The sequence below is a fragment of the Somniosus microcephalus genome, chromosome 19 (genome assembly GCF_052327205.1).
Source record: "Somniosus microcephalus isolate GS21.2 chromosome 19, FLI_Smic_1.0, whole genome shotgun sequence".
Classification (NCBI taxonomy): domain Eukaryota; kingdom Metazoa; phylum Chordata; class Chondrichthyes; order Squaliformes; family Somniosidae; genus Somniosus; species Somniosus microcephalus.
In genome coordinates this window covers 73,612,045-73,635,070 of record NC_141005.1, presented here as the reverse complement: position 1 = coordinate 73,635,070, position 23,026 = coordinate 73,612,045, and the positions used below count along the sequence as shown (strand labels likewise).

The following is a 23,026-nucleotide window of genomic DNA, read 5'->3' as shown; positions in this document are numbered from 1 at the left end:
GTCACTTCCTTCAGTAACCCCTAGATGGCACCTTCACTTGTTTGTTTCCCTTTGTTAATTGTTACTAGTTTCTCCTGTGTTTATTACTTAACTGCCTTTTATTAGGTTTATTGGTTTCACCTGTTTTTGCTTGTATTTAAGTTCTGTGGTTTTTTCCCTCTGTGCTCAGTCTTGACAAGGTGCTCAGTCTTGACAAGCCGGTTGCCTCGTGGTAGCTTGTCTTGAGTTCCTATCTTGACAAGCCGTTTGCCTGTGGTAGCTTGTCTTGAGCTCCTATGTTTGTAACTGTTTACCTGTGTGATTCTGGTAAAGTACTGTTATTTAAGACTGCATACCTGCTTCTCGCCTCGTCTGTCTGCACTTGGGTACAGGACCAGCCTGGCTCTGACAATTTAGAAATTGTGTTTTTGTGTCCAAAATCTAAATCGTTAATATAAATTGTGAACAACAGTAGTCCCAGCACTGATTCTTGTGGAACACCACTACCCACCTTCTGCCACTGTGAATAGCTACCTTTTACCCCTACTTTCAGCTTTCTGTCTTGAAGCCAGCCAGCTATCCATTCTGCTACTTGTCCCCTGACTCTGCATTCTCTGACCTTGTTCATCTATTATGTGGTACCGTATCGTAGGCCTTTTGAAAATCTAGATAAATTACATCTACTACATTACCATTGTCTACTCTCTCTCTCTGTTACCTCTTCAAAAAATTCAGTGCGGTTGGTCAAGCAAGACTTTCCCTTTTGAAATCCATGCTGACTATTCATTACTATGTTTTTGGTTTCTAGGTGTTCTTCTATTTTCTCCTTTAGTAGGGATTCCATTAGTTTTCCTACCACCAATGTTAAGCTGACTGGTCTATAGTTCCCTCAACATGTTCTATCTCCCTCCTTAAATATCAGTATTACGTTAGCTGTCCGCCAGTCCTCTGGCATTACACCTTTTTCTAATGAATTATTAAATATGTGTAGTAATGCCCCTGCTATCTCTTCCATAGATTCTTTTAAAATAAGTGGATGCAATCCATCTGGACATGGGGGGAGAAATTCAGTATCGCCCTGTTTGGGGCGCCATTATCAGCCGTACGCAAAGTTTAGCGCCTGGCGCTAATTATCGCTCCGGACGGCAAACTTGGCTTTTATCACCCCTGGAGGTGATTGGAGTGCTAAATCAGGCACTACACACCTGTCTTAAGGCGCAAAGGCTGAAGAGTGAGGTGCTACCTCAAAGCGCGGGCGCAGCGCAGGTGCTGTCAGTTAGCGATTGAACATAGACACACTGGCGCCGGTCAGTTCTTACAGGGGAGGGTTGATCTTGCTCTCCAGCCACACCCTGCTCATTGGAGCCTTGAATCTCGGCATGGACAGACCTGTGGCTAAATCTTGCAGGCAAGGACTATGGAGAGGGCCAGGGATCGAGCACAGCGCTTCAGTGAGCGGGCCTTGGAGGCTGTGGTTGGCGCAGTGAAGCGCAGAAGATCTATACTGTACCCAGAGAGTGACAGGAGGCCTTTGCCACGCGAGTACAGAAGAGTGTGGAGGGAGGTGGCTCAGAGCATCTCCTCAAGGAGCATGGTGCCCAGGACCCATATCCAATGTAGAAAAAAGTTCAACGACCTCACTCGGGTCGTCAGGGTGAGTGGCTTTTTTTCAATACCCCTCGATCCCTCCATCTCAACCTCACTCTATGGCCAGAGGGTCTTAAAACCCCAATGCCCAACACTCATCCAACACCTCTGGCCCTTTCATCAAACACATACGCACATTCCACACTTTGCATACAGTAAGAGCTATTCAACTATGGGAGGCACATCAGGCAAGACCATAGCTGCATACAGTAAGGGCTATTCACCTATGGGAGGCACATCAGGCAAGACCATGGCTGTATATTTACTCAGACGCCGTCCTTTTTCTTGCAGGCCAAGCTATCTCATAATAGGAGACAGCAGCAACGGATGGGTGGAGGGCAGCCTCAGCTGCAACCCCTCAGCGATCTTGAGGTGCGCGTCCACAGGATTGTGGCAAGCCGGGTGAATGGTCCCGTTGCCACTGGAGACGCCGACCCCGTTCTGGCCAGCAATGGTAAGGTCGTCACCTTTTTGTCCTCTCTCCTTCCACTTGTCCCTCACAACACCAGCCTTTGACACTTTCAATCCAATTTATAAATCGCTGCGCTCATTCCTCCCTAACTGCCACCTTGTCCTCATGCTAAAGCCACTCTTGTACCTCCCTGCTTTCAGATGGTGATTCACCAGCTGAGGAGACGGGCCCTCAAGCTACCAGTGGGAGTGAAGCTGCAGGCGAGGATGAAGAGGAAGCCGGAGCATCAGTGCCACCCTCTCCCGAGGAAGCTCATGCCCACACTGGGAACATGCCTTCCCTGGATGGGAGCAGGGGGGAAGGGTCTGATGAGGGTGAAGCTCCAGGACCCAGCGGGCTGCAGCAACACAATGGGGGTAGGGAAGCTTGAGGGCCTTCTCCCCAGAACGAGAGTATGCCAGCGAGTCCTGCTGCACTGGACGCAGAGGAGGAGCGGCTCATCGCTGAAATGAACACCCAGGCGGTGGGCATGCACACTGAGCTCATGGGTGCAGTGGGAAACGTGCCCGAATCCATTGAATCACTGGCAAGGAGTGTGAAGCACTTCGCTGTAGCACAGGCAGATGTCATGCAAATGCTTAGTGCTGCAATTCAGTCACTGGCTGCCATGACCCCATCTCAGTCTGCTCTCATGCAGACTCAGATTGAGGCCACGCGAGCACTGACTGCTGTCATCCTCACTGGTTCGGACACATTTCCCCGGGGCTCTCACCCCGCCGCAGCAGGTCAGCAATCTGTGCTCCAGCAGATTATTCTGGATGCTGAAGTGCTGCCCCATGGGACTGCCAGTGTGTCGGTCGAGCAGGGAGTTGCTGTCCTCTCTCAAGATGACAGCATTCCTGCTGCCACCACTGTCACTTCTCCACTGCACTTGCCACTGCCTGTAGGACACACTGCTGCCGCCGATGCAGAGTTGGTGCAGTCTGCAGCCGGCCCTCCAGGCCCAGAGCTGGTCGAGGCCGTCCTTCAAGGGCATCTGCAGTCTCAGGTTGTGACAATCAGCAGCTTTCCACCGGCCTTGCTGCAGCTACTGGGGTCCCATTACAGAGGAGCAGTAGGGTGGGAATGGGGGAAGTGCACAAGGGAAGGAGATCACCCTCGAAGGGCAAAAAGTAGGAGGTGTGACAAAATGTTGTTCATTTTTTATTAAAGGCCGAGGTTCGTGGTCTTATTTTTTTTTAGTGTTTTGGACATTATCGCCAGGTTGTGAGAACCAGTTACGTTAATGACTTTTTTTTGTGTTTCTTTCTATTAGTTTGTCATGCGGAAATGACACACACAGAGTTTGTAAAATAAATAAGTTTTTTTATTCAAAATGTATATGTTTGGCCTTTGCAACCATTGTTGCCTTGGCCGGCTTAGGTTTGCGGGTTGATTTCATTCATGTTGTTCTCAATGGCAGATGCCATTTCCTCAGCAGGGGCCTAGAAGCGGCTTGCTATCAGCCGTTGACGGACGGCCCTTCCAGTTTCTACATTGTGGGCCTCCCTCCCGCCTTGGTGCTGCTGATGATCATTCTCCTCCTCTTCCTCCTCCTCTTCCTCCTCCTCCTCTGGTGGTTGTAAGGGGATTTGGTGGTTTTGGGGTATTTGCCTGGTCAGTCAGCCGTGTGTCTGAGCTGTTCCAGCACCGTGCAGTTCGAATCGCTTCCCCTTTGGTTCTGACCGCCGGACTTATTTCAGTAGCGATATAAACAAAAACGAGACCAGTGGTTTGGTGCAAAGAGAACCAATGTTTTATTGAAATAAAGAATAAATGCTATACGGTGAAAATGATTATGAATACGGCACACTTTTACTTAACGGGGAGGAGAAGAAGAAGACGGACACATCGAGGGAAAATGGACTAAAATTACAATTTAACAAAATTCCCCTTTAGTTCCCACCCCTTATACCTATCTAGGTTGCCTTGTAATGGGCCAGGAAGTTTATGCTCACCAATCTACGATGTTGAAATGCCTGCTCCATGCCCTGCAGTCTGCCTTGGATTTTTCACTGCCTGAAGTAGAGATACCCCAGTAATTCAAAAGTAACTGCTGGTATTCCACTTCTTTGGGCGGGCTGTGATGACCCTCTTGAAGGCAGGGCACCAGAGGTGAGGCGGTAGAGAGAGAGCGTGGCTTCCTGAGGGGCTACCTTTATACCCCATTGGGAGCCCTTATCTTCGTGCCCAAATCCGGACGTATCTGGGTTACACAAAAGGGACCGATCTGTCCCCATTGACCGTAATGGGTTTGAATGCATTTCCCATTCGTTTAACTGGTTGGTGAATGGAGCTGTCCCAGTTTGAAAAATGTCCCGCTGGTTCCTTGAGTGCTCGGTAAACAGTACTTGAGTGTTCGTGTAAACAATCCTTTGTTCAGTGGTTACAGCCTAACTGCAACTAGATTGACAGCAATCACTTAAGCCCTTGAGTCAACACTGCTGAGGGCTTGTAAACAGAGTCCTTTGTTCCGTGTTGAAACTTCCTAACCACAGTTGATTGACAGTTTCAAGTACTTAAATACTCAGACAGGCTGTTTTTCTCTTTTGCTACGAGGCCGGCTACAGCCATCTTTAATGTCCTGGGTTTTTAAAGAACATTCCAACCAGGTTTTCTATAATCAAATAATCTTCGGGGGCTGCCGAAATTTTGTGAACCTTACAGCCCCCCCCTTGGATACGAAAACTTGCTTGCAGTATCCTATTAAAGGTAAGCAAAAATTTCTGACCCCCCCGCAAACAACCTTCCCTTATACTTATCTATATCTATCTCTGATCCCTCGACACCTCCACCCCCCTTACCCAGAGAGAATCGCAGTGCACGGTAGGCATCTACCGATAGAAAAACATGATTATTTACAATAATTCAAGCACGGAGGGGCCCAATACCCCTGCACCACTTGTGACATCATAGAGCTTTATCACGATACAACATCTTTAATGAAATTAACACCAAGCCAAAACATATTTGTTAAAAATACAAATGGAAGAAAACAAGCTTCCCCTTTTTTTTCAAAAAGAGCCAAGCCAAAACATATTTGTTTAAAATACAAATGGAAGAAAACAAGCTTCCCCTTTTTTTTTCAAAAAGAGCCAAGCCAAAACATATTTGTTAAAAATACAAATGGAAGAAAACGAGCTTCCCTTTTTTTTAAAGAAAAAAAATGAATCTGCTATCACTCATGATTAGTTACAATTCGGTCTTATTGACCTCCAAAAAGTCTAATTTACAGAATTTCCAAAACATCTTTTCCTTGGGGTGATGATTCGTATCCTCGGGCACTGGAGGGAGGCCTCCCCATACGTGAAGCCGGTCTCTCTAGAATACTGGGTTGAATTGGATCCCAGTCATCCTGGCCAGCTCCCCTCGTGGGCATCTGCCTCCCGCAGACCCCTCCCATTGTGGGCTAGGAGTGCTCCCTTCCCCGAGCATCCAAAAACACGATGGTCCTCTGCACCTTTCGAAACTCTGAAAAAGACTTTAAAAAAAACATCTAGCCAGGTTCCCTGGCTCGGGGGAATGTGATCGGGTCCCGCGACCTTGGCTCACATAGACAACACTCTGGAATGGTTCCATACTTAAAACTTATACTTTAATACTTAAAACTACCGATTGCAATATAAAATTAAAATTAACACATTCTAACTTACTTGTACACATTATTAAACTTAAACAAAGCTATGTACAAGCGCCACCCATCTCCGGGCGGCTAGCCTAATCTCTGTTAGGACTGTTGCAGGCTACTGCCTGCAGTGAAGCTAGTCTGATCCCAACTTCTAGTCCCTCATAGCTTATGGCTGCTGGTTGGGGACCTCTGTCTTTTGGCTTCTCCCTGACTCGGGAGTCCGCCCTTTTTAACTGGAAAGCTGGTGACCATACTTTCCTGGGCTGGGGTACCCAAAGAGACCTCCTAGGGAGTGTCGCTGGTGGGGCTACCCTGGCGAGCGGACCCTTAGCTCGGTTCACAGTCCTTGCTGGCTGGGGACCTTCTCCTTCGGGTCCCTCCCTTCCCAAACCTGGGCTGGGGACGGGCAATCCCTTGCCACCGACTGCCGGTGGCTGAGAGTCTCCCCCTTCAGGTTTAAAACCTGGTTCAGGCTCTTCCCCGGAGTCCCATAAGAGAGGGGGAATCGCTCGGGCCGAGTGCTGGGGAACTTCTCCTTTCATGCACGCGACTGCGCCTGCGTGTGCAGTCTGTGTGAGTGTACCCGCTGCAGGCTGAGGATTTCTAACCTCAGGTTGAATCCCAGCTGCCTGTTTCCCTGCCTCCGGCTTAAACAACTTACATTGTTTAATATAACTAGCAGCCTGCCAGTAACCCTGTTCTAAATTCTTTCACCTTACCAGGGCGGCCTTAAAGGTGGGATCTTGGGCTTGGACCTGCTTTTGGTCTGGGGCCAAAGCTACCCCCTGTGTGCCTCCCTTGTCCTGGATGGATTGCTGCTACCGGGCCTGTTCTACAGGGGTCCCAGAACTCTCCTTCCCTGTCCCCCTGCTTGGCCACCTCATCGGTCTTTTGGTTACCCTCCCACGTGGTATGGAGGGATCCTAAACCTATGGCCAAAGGTTTTGACCTTTCCCCAGCCTGTTCGTTCCCTGTGGATCCCATTAAGCTAAATGGGACCTTGTTAGACCGGGGTGAATTGGTCAGGTCTTCTGAATGGACCACCGTGCTGGAAGCTCCAGTGTCCACCGAATATCTCCCCTGCAACGTCTTCACCCCCATCTTAACATAGGGCCTGCTCCCCTCAGCATTTTCGCGGGGACACAGGTCGACAGGCTGCGCTGGCTCTAGTCATTGTTGGGAGTGGGATGGGGCAGACGGGGTCAAAGCACGGGTGGTGGCTGCTATTCTCCCCTGGCTAGTCAGAAGAGACCGCATTGCCTCCAATAGTAACTCGACCGAGGCGGGAGGAATATCTGGCCCTGCCTTTTGGGCTGGGGCTGTTGGGTTCTTTGCTTTATTGTCCTTCCAAGGATTTCTACAATCCTTGCGCCAGTGGCCATCCTTCCCACACCCGTAACAGTTTAACTTAGTCTGGGAGGGACGCTTCCCCTCCTGGTGCCACTCTTTCTTATTCGGGCCCCCAGGTTTAACCTCATGGACTTTTCCCTTGGGTTGGTGCATCTCGGTACCCCTCATGTTTCTAAATGTTACTGTGAGCTGGTGGATCACCACTTCTTTGGTGGTCTGGGGGTTTTGGGGGTCAAACCAAGCCATGGCCTGGGCTTGGATCTGGGGTAGGCTGTTTGTCATAAGACAACGGAGCCAGTGAGTCAATTGGGCTGGGTTCAGTGCTGCCCGCCCTGGCATTCCTGGGCATGCGCTCTAGTAGACTGGCCACAGCCTGTCTGCGAACTCCTGCGGGGACTCCCCTGGGAGCTGTACCGTTCTTTCTACACGGGCGAACGGACTACCATCATTGAGTCTCATGGCCTCCAATATCTCGTTCCTCAAATCCTCGTATTCTTTCTGCCCCCTTTTGCATTCACCAGATAGGGTCTGGAGGAGATCACCTCCCAGGGAAAACAGCAGCATTTTAGCTTGCTCTGCATCATCGCAGTCATTAACACAAGCTGCTTGTTCTATCTCCCTGAAGTGCAGAGAGGGGTCTCCCTTTTTAGTGAGCTTGGGGATGTGGCTAACCATGGCCCTGAGCTGTTGGGTGCCATACGGCACCACAAACTGATTCTGGATGGCCCCTGGGTCATCGTCATCAACGGGCGGACCGTACCTCCGTTGTCGGAGGGGATACACTGGTCCTGGTCCCGGCCTCTCTAGCGGGGCCTGCTGTGCTTCCTCTACCACCTCGTCCTCCAACCCCCTTGCTGCCAGAGCTGCTGAAAGCTCGGAGCTATGGGTGGCGGTCGTGGGACCTCTGATTCCCTAACCAACTTTGTTCTGGGTGCTGCCTGTGGGACGGTTCTATTTGGGTTGCCGGTAAAGTCCAACTGGCCTATCTTTGGACTGATAAGACATATCATCCCCTTTGCCCTCTTTAAAGCCATATTCAAGCTTTCTATCTCTTCCCTACAGGGGCCATGATCTGCTTCCTCGAACCCTTGGTGGCAGGCCAGCTTATACGCTGCCTTTACCTCCCTAGCCTTTTCCTCCTGCTCTCTTACTTCTTGTATGAGGCGGGCGTTCTCCTCCTGCACCCTCATCTTATTACTCTTGGCCTCTGTAACTAGGCACTTCAGGTACTCTAACTAGTGCCTCGTGTGGCTTTTGTCCTCACTAAACTGGTCCACCAGGCGCTCTATCTTGGCCTGGTATTCTTCAATCTCCATTTCCTTATCCCAACTCTCTGCATTAACTTCCCTAAGCTTGCGGGTACCTAACCACAAACAGATCAGTGGTGTGATAAAAAGAAAACCAATAACTGCTGCTCTCTCCAGACCCAGACCACCGTCTGCTACATCGCATACTGTCGCCGATGGTCCTGCCGTGGTTGCCATTTTGTAAGGGGATTTGGTGGTTTGGGGGTATTTGCCTGGTCAGTCAACCATGTGTCTGAGCTGTTCCAGCCCCGTGCGGTTCGAGTCGCTTCCCCTTTGGTTCTGACCGCTGGACTTATTTCAGTAGCGATATAGATAAAAACAAGACCAGTTGTTGGGTGCAAAGAGAACCAATGTTTTATTGAAATAAAGAATAAATTGCTATACAGTGAAAATGATTATGAATACAGCACACTTTTACTTAACGGGGAGGAGAAGAAGAAGACGGACACATCGAGGGAAAATGGACTAAAATTACAATTTAACAAAATTCCCCTTTAGTTCCCACCCCTTATACCTATCTAGGTTGCCTTGTAATGGGCCAGGAAGTTTATGCTCACCAGTCTACAATGTTGAAATGCCTGCTCCATGCCCTGCAGTCTGCCTTGGATTTTTCACTGCCCGAAGTAGAGATATCTTAGCAATTCAAAAGTAACTGCTGGTATTCCACTTCTTTGGGCGGGCTGTGATGACCCTCTTGAAGGCAGGGCACCAGAGGCGAGGTGGGAGAGAGAGAGTGTGGCTTCCTGAGGGGCTAACTTTATACCCCATTGGGAGCCCTTATCTTCGCGCCCAAATCTGGACGTATCTGGGTTACACAAAAGGGACCGATCTGTCCCCATTGACCATGTTGGTACCAACGACATAGATAGGACAAGGAAGGAGGTTCTGCTGAGGGAGTTTGAGCAGCTAGGGGCCAAATTAAAAAGCAGAACCACAAGGGTAATAATCTCTGGATTACTACCTGAGCCACGTGCAAATTTGGCTAGGGTAAATAAAATTAGAGAGTTAAATGCGTGGCTCAAAGACTGGTGTGGGAGAAATGGGTTTTGCTTCCTGGGACACTGGCATCAGTACTGGGACAGGAGAGAGCTGTTCCGTTGGGACGGACTTCACTTGGCCAGTGCTGGGACTAGAATCCTGGCGAATTGAATAACTAGGGCTGTAGAGAGGGCTTTAAACTCATTAGTGGGGGGGAGGTTTTAAGAGAGCGAAAAATAAAAATGACAGCGGAGAAGGCAATAGAGCAAGGTAGCAGTGGGGGAATTAAAAACCAGAGCGTGTCAAGAAGGGACAGAATGTATAATGATAAAGGTAAAGTAGTAAAAGGGGTAAAAGCAGGAATAAATTGTCAGAAAACATATTTGAAAGTTCTTTATCTGAATGCACGCAGCATTCATAACAAAATTGACGAGTTGACGGTGCAAATAACTACACATGGGTATGATCTGGTGGCCATTACGGAAACATGGCTGCAAGATAATCATGACTGGGAACTAAACATACAAGGGTATTTGACAATTAGGAAGGACAGACAGGAAAGAAAGGGAGGTGGGGTTGCTATGTTAATCAAGGATGGAATCACTGCAATAGTCAGAAATGATATTGGGCCAAAGGATCAGGATAGTGAAACAGTTTGGGTGGAGATAAGGAATAATAAGGGGAAAAAGTCACAATGGGCGTAGTCTATAGGCCTCCTAACAGTTGCAACTCTGTTGGTCAGAGTATAAATCAGGAAATAGTTGGGGCTTGTAATAAAGGAACAGCTATAATCATGGGGGATTTTAACTTTCATATTGACTGGACTAATCAAATTGGGCATGGCAGCATTGAGGAAGAGTTCATAGAGTGTATTAGGGACGGGTTCCTTGAGCAGTATGTAACTGAACCAACCAGGGGGCAGGCAATCTTAGATCTGGTCCTGTGTAATGAGACAGAATTAATAAAAAATGTCCTAGTAAAGGATCCCCTTGGAATGAGTGACCATAATATTGTTGAATTCCAAATTCAGTTTGAGGGTGAGAGAGTTGGATCTCAAACCAGTGTACTAAGCTTAAATAAAGGAGACTATGAAGGTATGAGAGTAGAATTGACTAAAGTGGACTGGGAAAACAGATTAAAGTGTAAGACGGTACAAGAGCAGTGGTCTACATTCAAGGAGATATTTCACATCTTTCAAGATAAATATATTCCACTGAGGAAAAAGGGGAGTAAAAGAAAAGACAGCCATCCGTGGCTTAGTAAAGTAATAAAGGATAGTATTTGACTGAAAACAAGGGCATATAAAGTAGCCAAATCTAGTGGGAGGATAGAAGATTGGGAAGCATTTAAAAGCCAGCAAACAATAACTAAAAGATTAATTAAGAAAGGGAAGATAGATTATGAAAGTAAACTAGCAAAAAATATAAAAACAGATAGCAAGAGTTTCTACAGCTATATAAAAAGAAAAAGGGTGGCTAAAGTGAATGTTGGTCCCTTAGAGGATGGGACTGGGAAACTAGTGGTGGGGAACATGGAGATGGCAAAGACGCTGAACAAATATTTTGTATCAGTCTTTAGAGTTGAGGACACTAAAAATATCCCAACACTGGACAAACAGGGGGCTATAGGGGGGGGAGGAGCTAAACATGATTAAAATCACTAAGGAGATGGTACTCAGTAAAATAATGGGACTTAAGGCGGATAAATCCCCCGGACCTGATGGCCTACATCCTAGGGTCTTGAGAGAAGTGGCGGTAGGGATTGTGGATGCATTGGTGATCATTTTCCAGAACTCCCTGGACTCAGGAAAGGTCCCGGCAGATTGGAAAACTGCTAATGTAACACCCTTATTAAAGAAGGGAAGTAGACAAAAAGCTGGAAACTATAGACCAGTTAGCCTAACATCTGTGGTTGGCAAAATGTTGGAGTCCATTATTAAGGAAACAGTAACAGAGCATTTGGATAAACATAATTTAATCGGACAGAGTCAGCATGGTTTTACGAAGGGGAAGTCATGTTTGACAAATTTGTTCGAATTCTTTGAGGATGTAACATACAGGGTGGATAAAGGGGAACCAGTGGATGTAGTGTATTTGGACTTCCAAAAGGCATTTGACAAGGTTCCACACAAAAGATTACTGATCAAGATAAAAAATCACGGGATTGGGGGTAATATACTGGCATGGGTGGAAGATTGGCTATCTAACAGAAAACAAAGAGTTGGGATAAATGGTTCGTTCTCGGGCTGGCAATCAGTAACTAGTGGTGTTCCGCAGGGGTCAGTGCTGGACCCCAACTCTTTACAATCTATATTAACGATTTGGAGGAAGGGACCGAGTGCAACATATCCAAGTTTGCCGACGATACAAAGATGGGAGGGAAAGCAGTGAGTGAGGAGGACATAAAAAACCTGCAAAAGGACATAGACAGGCTAAGTGAGTGGGCAGAGATTTGGCAGATGCAATATAATGTTGGAAAGTGTGAGGTTATGCACTTTGGCAGAAAAAATCAAAGATTATCTAAATGGAGAGAAACTGCAAAGTGCTACAGTACAAAGGGATCTGGGGGTCCTGGTGCATGAAACACAAAAAGTTAGTATGCAGGTGATCAGGAAGGCCAATGGAATCTTGGCTTTTATTGCAAGGGGGATGGAGTATAAAACAGGGAAGTCTTGCTGCAGTTATACAGGGTATTGGTGAGGCCACACCTGGAATACTGCGTGCAGTTTTGGTTTCCATATTTAAGAAAAGATATACTTGCTCTCGAGGCGGTTCAGAGAAGGTTTACTCGGTTGATTCCAGAGATGAGGGGGTTGACGTATGAGGAAAGGTTGAGTAGGTTGGGACTCTACTCATTGGAGTTCAGAAGAATGAGAGGCGATCTTATCGAAACATATAAGATTGTGAGGGGGCTTGATCGGGTGGATGCGGTGAGGATGTTTCCACTGATTGGTGAGACTAGAACAAATCGAAGACCTAACGAAGAGCTGCTTAGGATGCCAGAAGGTCCAAAATGCACCACCACATGCCCCTCTACACCCATGGGAGTGGCCCTCCTCTCCATGGCAACGGGTGCACATTGATTTCGCTGGTCCATTCATGGACTCAATGTTCTTAATAGCAGTGGATGCTCATTCAAAGTGGCCTGAGGTGATAAAGATGTCTTCAACCACTACAGAGAAAACGATTGCAGTCCTACGGACCATATTTGCCAGAAACGGTTTGCCAGAGCAGATCTGCTCTGATAATGGACCACAGTTTGTGTCCGACGAGTTCCAAAAATTCATGAAAAGGAATGGGGTAAAGCATTACACATCCACCCCGTATCATCCAGCCACCAATGGATTGGCTGAGAGGTTCGTATAAACCTTTAAGAAGGCGATAAAGGCCATGTGCGATGAGGAAATTCCACTACAGCATAAGATGGACAATTTCTTATTAGCTTACCGAAACGCGACACATGCAGCTACCAACCAGACCCCGGCCATGATGTTCTTTAACCGAAGGTTGAGATCTCGTCTGGACTTGCTCAGACTAAATGTGCGAAGAAATGTTGAGGACAAACAATTCCAGCACATTAACGAGAAGCCGACAAGGAGCTTCAATGTAGGGCAACCAGTCTTGGCCCGGGACTATCGAACAGAGAAGTGGCAACCCGGAACGATATGTACAAGGCAGGGGCCATTAATGTACACAGTGGATGTCGGGGAGAACATTGTGAGATGCCATGTCGATCAGATCTTAGCGTCACAGGAATGCGTCAACGCCATGTCTCGAGTACCTGGGGATGAACCCGGCATACCGGTAGCATCTACTTCAGACCCAGTAGCAGTGGAACCCGATGAACTACCCGATGAAAAGGGGTCAGAATCGCCTCTGCACCAAGAACAAGAACCTCTGGAAAGGCACTATCCCGAAAGGGTCAGGAAGCCGCCCCAAAGACTGAATCTATAAATGGACTTTTGTTATTGAATGTACATGTAAAAATGTAATTGTTATTTGAATATTAAGGGGGTATTATTAATCTAAAAAGGGAGGAATTGTAGTGTATGTGCCTTTAAGTCAGAACTACTTTTTACAGCTCCTGTATACTGTAGTACCGGCAGTGACCACACCGGTATATAAGCTTTGCGCATGCCTCTGTACCCCAGTCTAGAGATTACCCTCCTCCAGTAAAGACCTGTTATTTGTTAATGTACAGCATCCGTGTGGTTATTTATCCACTGAACCACGGATCTAACAGTGCCCTCCGAATCTGCAGGCGCAGGACGACGCCCCCAATCAGTGCAGCCCCCATAGTATCTTGGCAATCAAAGTAATGAAGGTCAAAAACCAAAGTACCTGCAAAGTTATGGTCAGAAGCCAAAACTACTTCACACAGCGTTGACTCAATGCAGAAGTCTCTCTCTCTCTCTCTCAAAATCTCTCTCTCTCAGAACAAGTGGTGCAAAAATGTCTACCACGCAAAAAGCCAGGAAGAGGCCCCCTTTAAATAGCGCCCACCTGCCCCCCACACCCCCCCAGCGACTGGGAAGCATTCCAGTCTACCTGTTGTTGCTTACGCCAGGCGGAAAGGAGGAGGGCGCCACTCAATTTCCGTTCCGGGGCGCCACAAGGTCGTTGCACGCTTGAATGACGTCAAGATCTGCGTGTGCAGGAGATCGGGCGGTATTGCTTAGCGCCGCCGCAAAATGTCCGGTCAATTTCGCGAGAGGCGCAGATATTGCCGCGCCCGGGCGCTAGTTGCTTTGTGCTCCATTAGCGCCCTCTTAAGGTGCTAACGGGAGGCGCAAACCAACTGAATTTTTCCCCCATGGGGTTTTATCCTCTTTGAGCTTAATTAGTTTATTTAATATATCCCCTTTTTATTTTAAATGCACTTATCTCATTACTAATTTCATCATCCAATGTCATGGCCACCTGTTCTATCTCCCTGGTAAATACTGAAGCAAAATAATGATTTAATATTTCTGCCATATCTCTATCGTTACCTGTGGTATTATCCTGTCTATCCCTTAATGGCCCTATTTCCATCCCAACCTTCCTTCTTTTATTGATGTGCCCGTAAAATATTTTACTATTTAGTTTTATGTTCCTTGATAATTTAATTTCATAGTTCCACTTTGCCTTCCTAACTATTTTTTTGACTTCTCTCCTAATCGCTTCATATTCTCCCTTATCATGCACTCCCCTGCTGTCTATGTACTTAATGTATGCCTCTTTCCATATCCTCAATTTTTCCCTTATGGCTTTATTCATCCATGGAGTCTCATTAGTGTTTAGTTGGTTCTTTCCTTTTAGCGGAATATATTTTTCCTGCACTCTGTTGAACACCATTTTAAATGTTTGCCATTGCTGTTCTACATCATTGTTTACCAATATTGTTGCCCATTTTATTTTCCCAAGTTCTATTCTCAGCCCCATCAAAATCAGCTTTTCTCCAATCTATTAACCTGGTCTTCGTCATACTTATGTACTTCTCAGTTATCATCTTAAAGCGTATTATATTATGGTCACTATTGCCTAGATGTTCCCCTACTTTTACTTCTCTTATTTCCTCTGGTTCATTCCCCATTACTGGATCCAATAGCGAATCCTTCCTTGTTGGGCTTTTTACATATTGTGTTAGAAAGGAGTCCTGTACACATTGTAGGAACTCCATTCCCTTATCCCCTTTACCTACCTCTTCTGTCCAATTAATATCGGGGTAGTTGAAATCCCCCATTATTATTATTCTATGTTTTTTACTCATTTCCCTAATTTGATGCATATTTCTTCCTCCACCTCCCTTCCACTATTAGGTGGTCTGTAGACTATGCCTATTAGTGTGTTTGATCCTTTTTTATCTTTTATCTCTATCCATATGGATTCTATTTTTGTCTTGCTGATAGCTGCGTCACCTTTTTCTACTGCCATTATGTTATCCCTAATAGGTACAGCTACTCCACCTCCCCCTTTTCCCCCTCTATCTTTTCTAAATATATTATACCTTGCAATGTTCAATTTCCAGTCTTGATTTTTCTGTAGCCATGTCTCAGTAATGTCTGGTTCCTCGCAATGCATGATTTCCTCCAGCTCCCCTGTTTTATTACAGACACTGGGGGAGAAATTGGGTGGAGCCGCAAACGGGGCACCAAGCTCGCCTGGGCGCTGGATTTAGCGCAGCGTTTGGAGCCGTAGCGACCGCCGGAAATTCAGCTTGAGCGCCCCAAGAGGGACACGGGATGAGGCTCGAGGTGCTCCGCGTCCCTCTTAGGGCGCTGAAACGGAATATCACAGCGCAACGTGCCGCAGCGCCACACGCTGCGGCACGGCGCGCTGCGGTACTGCAGGCCTTCCTCCCATTCCTAAGGGGGAGGGGCCTGCACCAGCGCGATCGGAGATTGCGAGTGCCAGCAAAAGAGCCCGGCACTGAGGAGAAGTGCCGGGCTCTCGCGACACAGGCGGCACTGCCCGGGGGGGGGGGGGGGGGGGGGCGGATCAGGAGGCCGGGGACGGAGGTGCTGGCAGGCGGCCGCTGAAAAAAACGGCCGCCCTGCACCTCCACCTTAATTTGCGCCACTGCCGCCACAGGTAGGCCCCGTGAACCGGGCGCCATTTGCGAACGGCGCTACAGAGGCGGTCGCTGCCAAATATCGAGATCGGGGCGGTAGCGGGGCGCTGCGCACATCGATGACGTCATCGGAGGCGGCGCAGTGCAACAGGTTAACGCTGCCATTAGCGCCCCAGCTAAATATCGCGGGAGGCGCGGCCAGTGGTGCTAAAGCCACTGAGTGCCCTCTTTAGGCGCTAACTGGTGGCGCAGCCCACCGAATTTCTAGGCCATTGTGTGCATTGCTGTATCGACAGTTTAACTCATTTTTAATAGGATTTCCTCTCACTTTACATTTAACCATCTTTTTAGACTCCTGGGGGGGGAAATATTCGGTTGGCTGCGCCACCCATTAGCGCCTAAAGAGGTCGAGTAGTGGGGCGCTAACCAACTAGCGCCCGGGCGCAGTGAACCCTGCGCCTCTTCCCAAATTGAGCAGACATTTAGCTCACCGGCGCACGCAGATCATGACGTCATTTCATTCTGCAACGCTTTTGGGGCACCCCGGACCGGAAATTCAGTGGCGCCCCCCTCCGTTCCGCCTGGCGCTAACAAGGACAGGTTACCTTGAACATTTCCCAGTCGCTGTCGGGCTTGGGGGGGCACTATTTAAAGGGGACTCTTCCTGGATTGTTAGTGGTAGCCATTTTTGGACCACACCTTCTGTGAGAGAGAGAGAGAGAGAGAGTTGCTCAGAGAGAAACGGAGAGCCATTTCTGCAGTGAGCCCGTGCTGGCTGCAAGAGAAAGGACGGGGTGTGATGAAACCTGCAGCCCTGATCTGGCATGACATGCCTCCCATGGTCGATTAGCCCTTACATTATGCAGCCCTGATCTGGCATGACATGCCTCCCATGGTCGATTAGCCCTTACATTATGCACAGAGCTGAATGTGCGTGTGTGTTTCCAGAAAGGGCCATGGGTGCTGGATGACAGCTGGCCATTGGGGCTTTGCACACCCTCTGGCCATAAAGTGAGGTGCAGATGGAGGGATGAAAATGATTCTGAAAAAGGCACTCACCCCGACGACCCAAGTGCGGTCGTTGAACTTCTTCTTGCGTTGCACAGGAGTCCTGGGAACCATGCTGCTGGAGGTGACTCTGTGGGAAACCTCCCTCCAAGCTCTGCGGTAGTCGCTGTGTTGAGGCCTCCTGCCATTCTCTGGGTAGAGCACAGATCGCCTGCGCTCCACCGCGCCAACCAGAGCATCCAATGTCCCCTCGCTGAGGCGCTGCGCTCTCTCCCTGGCCCTCTCCATATTGATGCAATTGTCGACACCACAGGTAGGTTACCGGCGAGTTTGAAGCCTACGAGGCGCAGGGTGCGGCTGGAGATGATAATCAATCCGCCCCTTTAAGAGCTGGCCGGCACTAGTGTGTCTGGCTGAAATCGATAATTGACAGCATCTGCGCTGCGCGCGCCCGTGGAGAAATTGCGTCGCGCCGCCGGGTTAGCGCCTTAAGACTATCGTGCAGTGCCTGATTTAGCGCCGCAATGACCTTCAGGGGCGCAGCTACCCAATATTGCTCGAGGTGGCGATAAATTGCGCCTGGCGCTAAACTTTGCGCATCGCCAATACTAGCGCCCCAAACGGGGCGATACCGAATTTCTCCCCCCTGTTCTATAACTCTATTTATTCCCTTGCCAACAATGTCCTCCCTTATTTTATTCTTTCCTATGCTCTCTTTTCCTGTTTTGTTTATAATTAGGCAGATCTTACTGCATATGGGCATGCACGGCTTCATTATCTGAAGAGTTGCGAATGGAACTGAATCATCAGAGAACATCCCCACTTCTGACCTTATATGGAGGGAAAGTCATTGATGAAGCAGCTGAAGATGGTTGGGCCTAGGACACTGCCCTGAGGAACTCCTGCAGCGATGTCCTGGGGCTGAGATGATTGGCCTCCAACAACCATCTTCCTTTGTGCTAGATATGACTCCAGCCAGTGGAGAGTATTTCCCTATTCCCATTGACTTCAATTTTACTAGGACTCCTTGATGCCACACTTGGTCAAATGCTGCCTTGATGCCAAAAGCTGTTACTCTCACCTCACCTCCAGAATTCAGTACTTCAGTCCATGTTTGGACCAAGGCTGTAATGAGGTCTGGAGTCGAGTGGTCCTGACGGAACCTAAACTGGGCATCAGTGAGCAGGTTATTGGTGAGTAGCACTGTCGACGACACCTTCCATCACTTTGCTGATGATTGAGATTAGACTGATGGGGCAGTAATTGACCAGATTGGATTTGTCCAGCTTTTTGTAGACAGGACATATTTGGGCAGTTTTCCACATTGTCGGATAGATGCCAGTGTTGTGCCTGTACTGGAACAGCTTGGCTTAGAGGCATGACTAGTTCTGGAGCACAAGTCTTCAACACTACAGCTGGGATGTTGTCGGGGTCCATAGCCTTTGCTGTATCCAGTGCGCTCAGCCGTTTCTTGATATCACGTGGAGTGAATCGAATTGGCTGAAGACTGGCTTCTGTGATGGTGGGGACCTCGGGAGTAGGCCGATATGGATCATCCACTTGGTACTTCTGGCTGAAGATGGTTACAAATGCTTTAGCCTTGTCTTTTGCACTCATGTGCTGGGCTCCACCATCATTGAGGATGGGGATGGGGATCAGCTATAGAGCAACTCCTGTATTGGATCCTCAAACCCCTTGACTAATAAAACCCAGAAAGGATGCAAGGAAACCCCCAGTGGTGGAGAGCTTTGGGTCCCTACCATGTTACAATTACCACATGTCATGTCTCAAATTACTCATATACTGGATCCCAATATTTTCTGAAAGAAATCTAATTTGCATTTGCATGAATCAATACTGCTTCCACCATCTCCCGAGGGAGCCTGTCCCATAGATTGACTTTGTATAGCCTAGCCCACGCATGAACACTAGGCCTGTGGGCAAGGTATTAACGGTGCTCGGATAGGTTAACCCATCAAGAGTTGGCATCGTCAGAGAAGATAGAAATAATGAGGACAAAAATATGTGAAGGGAAAACAAATCAGCAAAACATGGGAGCGGAGGTTCTCTCAGTAGTTTATTTGATTGCAGGAGATATTGGAGGACAGCAGGACCAACTGCAGTTAGCATGCACCCCAGGTGCTCGGGCTTGCTGACTCATCCCTTTACTTGAATATTCTCTGCAGCTTTTTTGCATGAAGCTGTAATACAGGAGATTTGCAGTCAAAAGCACTTAACAATTCCGTACTCTTCATCAACAACTCATGGGCCTCATCGAATAACTCCTTGCCCACATCACCCTTGACTCGCTCACGCCATTCGATGAGTTTGGGTCGACCTTCCAACGGATCGTGTCCAGCACCTAGTGGCTGCAGCGGAAGAAAAAAAGAGATGAAAGAGTGAGAGACTGGGACTGAGAAATGAAATTGGGATTGGGACTGAGAAATGAGATTGAGCAATGAGGGAGTCAGACTGGGATTGAAAAATAACAGAGAGTGAGACGGACTGAGAAATGAGAGCGTGAAATAACAACAGAAAATGCTGGAAAAACTCAGCAAGTCAGGCAACATCCGTGGAGAGAAATTTGAGTTAACGTTTCGGGTTTGACCCTTCTTCAAAACTGGAGAGAAAAGGAACTAGATCGAGATGAGAGCGTGATATTGGGACTGAGGAATGAGAGAGAGTGAGTCTGGGACTGAGAGAGAGTGGGGGTGAAATTCAATTGGGCCCAAAAATGGGCGCGGCGATCTTGAAGCGTGATCTGCCCACACCCGTTCAAAGTGGACTAGGCAGCACGCAAAATTCGCTCATTTATATTGGAGTGCCGAGCTCAGCGCTAAACTTGCTGCTGGTCGGCTCAGTGCTCAAGACGGCGGCCAATACCGGGTGCAGTCTACTGGCCAATAAAATTTTGCCTAGGCTCTCTGTACTTCTTAAAGGGGATGTGCTTTGTTGCAGAAGAACCTCATTGTCACTCTGCATCCACTGTCCCTTTTATTCCATGGGCTTCAACTTTGCTGGCAAGCCTATTATGTGGCACTTTATCAAACGCCTTTTGGAAGTCCATATACACCACGTCAACCGCATTGCCCTCATCAACCTTCTCTGTTACCTCATCAAAAAACTCAATCAAGGTAGTTAAACACAATTTGCCTTTAACACATCCGTGCTGGCTTCCCTTAATTAATCCACACTTGTCCAAGCTCGACACCATCCAAGACAAAGCAGCCCGTTTGATTGGCAGCCCATCCACCACCTTAAACATTCACTCCCTCCACCACTGGCGTACCGTGGCTGCAGTGTGCACCATCTACAAGATGCACTGCAGAAACTCACCAAGACTTCTTCGGCAGCACCTCCCAAACCTGCGACCTCTACCACCTAGAAGGACAAGGGCAGCAGGCGCATGGGAACACCACCACCTCCAAGTTCCCCTCCAAGTCACACACCATCCTGACTTGGAAATATGTCGCTGTTCCTTCATCGTCACTGGGTCAAGATCCTGGAACTCCCTACCTAACAGCACTGTGGGAGTACCTTCACCACACGGACTGCAGCGGTTCAGGAAGGCGGCTCTCCACCACCTTCTCAAGCGCAATTAGGGATGGGCAATAAATGCTGGCCTTGCCAGCGATGCCCACAACCCATTAACGAATTTTTTAAAAAACTTACAAATGAGAGAGATTGAGACTAGGACTGAGTGCGTGAGGGAGTGAGTGAGTGTGGGACTGAGGAATAAGAGTGAGTCTGGGACTCAGAGAGGGAATGTGCGAGTCTGAAAATCAATTGGCCTTAGCATCGCTGACTGGGGAAGGGGAAAAGAGAATCCGTCAGGGAGCCCGCTTTTGATCACTATCCAAGCACCTGGGCTGTGAAGTGTGGATGTCAGGTTTGGAGAAGGCAGAGTCCTTCATAGTCAAATAACCGACGGACAGTCACCAAGTGGCCTCACACGTGGATAATGGTCATTTGAACAACATATGGAGGGCTGCCCAAGCCAATGAAAAGGAGGGGAACAATTTGAGAGGAAAATGTTTAATCCAATTCCCGAAACCGTCTGGATCCATCAGGCCCAATGTCTGGGACTGCGATAGCGCTCTATTGGAGGGAAATGTGACCGACCTGGTTTCACTCCTCTCACCTGCATCAGTTCAACAAGCGCGACCAGGTCTGCCAGAGACACCTGATGTCCCACGATGTACGGTCTGTCCTGAAGGAACTTTTCTTCAAAGCACTGGATCGTTGTATGCATATCCTCTAGGGCCTCGTCCATTCTGTCCTTGGGAATTGGCTGCCCAGTTAAAAAAGGCAACAGGGCCTAGGAGGAAGCACATGCAGAGAGGTCAGCAGCCCAAGGTGCACTCACAGGAGGTAAGACATAGCCTTGAGGAACCGTACCACAGCAGAAGGCTGAACTCCGGCACCTTCCAACTCACTCGCATTTTGCATGAGTCTTCTAGAGTGTAACTGCTAAACACATACCTCCACTATCACCTGTGTGAGTGTCACTCTCCCTGGCCTGCTCCTCCACTCCCACTGGCTGCAGTCTCAACACCCAGCAAATGTCCCCGCCCACTCTATCTCCCCGAGGCCCAGGGCATGTCTGCTCCCTCTCTCTGTAGCTCTGCTGTCCAGAAAGTATTGCCTCCAAAGCCCAGCCAATATCCTCTCTTACTCTCTGAAGCCCTCCCCCAATGAATGACCCCTCCCCCAATGAACAGCCCCTCCCACAATGAACGGCCCCTCCCACAATGAATTGGGGCTCAAGTTGGCTAGCATGGATTGGGGAATGTTACTCAAAGGGTTGACGGTGGATAGGCAATGACAAACTTTTAAAGATCGCATGGATGAACTACAGAATTTGTTCATCCCTGTTTGGCATAAAAATAAAACAAAAAAGGTGACTCAACCGTGTCTAACAAGGGAAATTAGGGATAGCATAAGATCCAAGGAGAGGACATATAAATTGGCCAGAAAAAGCAGCAAACCTGAGGATTGGGAGCAGTTTAGGATTCAACAAAGGAGGACAAAGGGATTAATTAAGAGGGGGGAAATAGAATATGAGAGTAAGCTTGCAGGGAACATAAAAACTGACTGTAAAAGCTTCTATAGATATGTGAAGAGAAAAAGATTGGTGAAGTCAAGCGTAGGTCCCTTGCAGTCAGAATCAGGGGAATTTATCATGGGGAACAAAGAAATGGCAGACCAATGAAATACATACTTTGGTTCTGTCTTCACAAAGGAGGACACAAATAACCTTCCAGAGATGTCAAGGAACACAGGGTCTAATGAGAGGGAGGAATTGAATTAAATCAGTATTTGTAGGGAAATGGTGTTAGGGAAATTAACGGCATTGAAGGCCGATAAGTCCCCAGGGCCTGATAATCTACATCCTAGGGTATTAAGGAAGTGGCCATAGAAATAGTAGATGCATTGCTGGTCATCTTCCAAAATTCTATAGACTCTGGAATAGTTTCAATGGATTGGAGGGTAGCTAATGTAACCCCGCTTTTTAAAAAAGGTGGTAGAGAGAAAACGGAGAATTATAGACCTGACATCGGTAGTGAGGAAAATGCGAGAGTCCATTATAAAAGATGTAATAGCAGAGCACTTGGAAAACAGTGACAGGATCGGACAAAGTCAACATGGATTTGCAAAAGGTAAATCATGCTTGACTAATCTACTGGAATTTTTTGCGGCTGTAACTGGTAGAATAGATAAGGGAGAACCAGTGGATGTGGTGTATTTGGACTTTCAGAAGGCTTTCGATAAGGTCTCGCATAAGAGATTGGCGTGCAAAGTTAAAGCACATGGGATTGGGGGTAAGGTACTGACTTGGATAGAGAACTGGTTGGCAGACAGGAAACAAGAGTTGGAATAAACGGGTCTTTTTCCGAGTGGCAGGCAGTGACTAGTGAGGTACCGCAGGGATCGGTCCTTGGACCGCAGCTATTCACAATATATATTAATTATCTAGGCGAGGGAACTAGATGTAATATCTCCAAGTTTGCAGACGACACAAAGCTGGGTGGGCGTGTGTGCTGTGAAGAGGATGCAGAGAAACTCCAGTATGATTTGGACAAGTTGGGTGATTGGGCAGATGCATGGCAGATGCAGTATAATGTG

At 48.0% G+C, this 23,026-nt stretch overlaps 2 protein-coding genes across 2 annotated transcripts in view; one reads left to right on the top strand and one right to left on the bottom strand.

Moving 5' to 3' along the window:
* The window catches only part of LOC147104906 (uncharacterized), a gene marked incomplete at its 5' end in the record, with an annotated part of 81,830 nt that extends 64,148 nt beyond the window's left edge, over nt 1-17,682 (top strand). The window contains one exon of the mRNA XM_085962194.1: nt 17,640-17,682. Within this exon, the coding sequence (XP_085818320.1) occupies nt 17,640-17,682 (43 nt within the window). The remainder of the gene's footprint in view (nt 1-17,639) is intronic.
* Nucleotides 17,683-19,065: 1,383 nt separating this feature from the next.
* Nucleotides 19,066-21,173, bottom strand: LOC147104905 (glutathione S-transferase theta-1-like). Its single transcript, XM_085962193.1, has 2 exons — nt 21,042-21,173; nt 19,066-19,269 (listed from the first exon to the last, which is right to left on the bottom strand). The coding sequence occupies exons 1-2, from the start codon at nt 21,171-21,173 to the stop codon at nt 19,066-19,068; spliced, it is 336 nt and encodes a 111-aa protein (XP_085818319.1).
* Between the last annotated feature and the right edge of the window lie 1,853 nt (nt 21,174-23,026).

What these genes read in the sequence shown, in the direction of transcription:
- LOC147104905 (XM_085962193.1), bottom strand. Translation starts at nt 21,173, where the DNA reads ATGGACGAGGCCCTAGAGGATATGCATACAACGATCCAGTGCTTTGAA. An exon ending in CGCTTGTTGAACTGATGCAG is followed by an intron (nt 19,270 to 21,041) that starts GTGAGAGGAGTG and finishes CTTCCGCTGCAG; the next exon opens with CCACTAGGTGCTGGACACGA.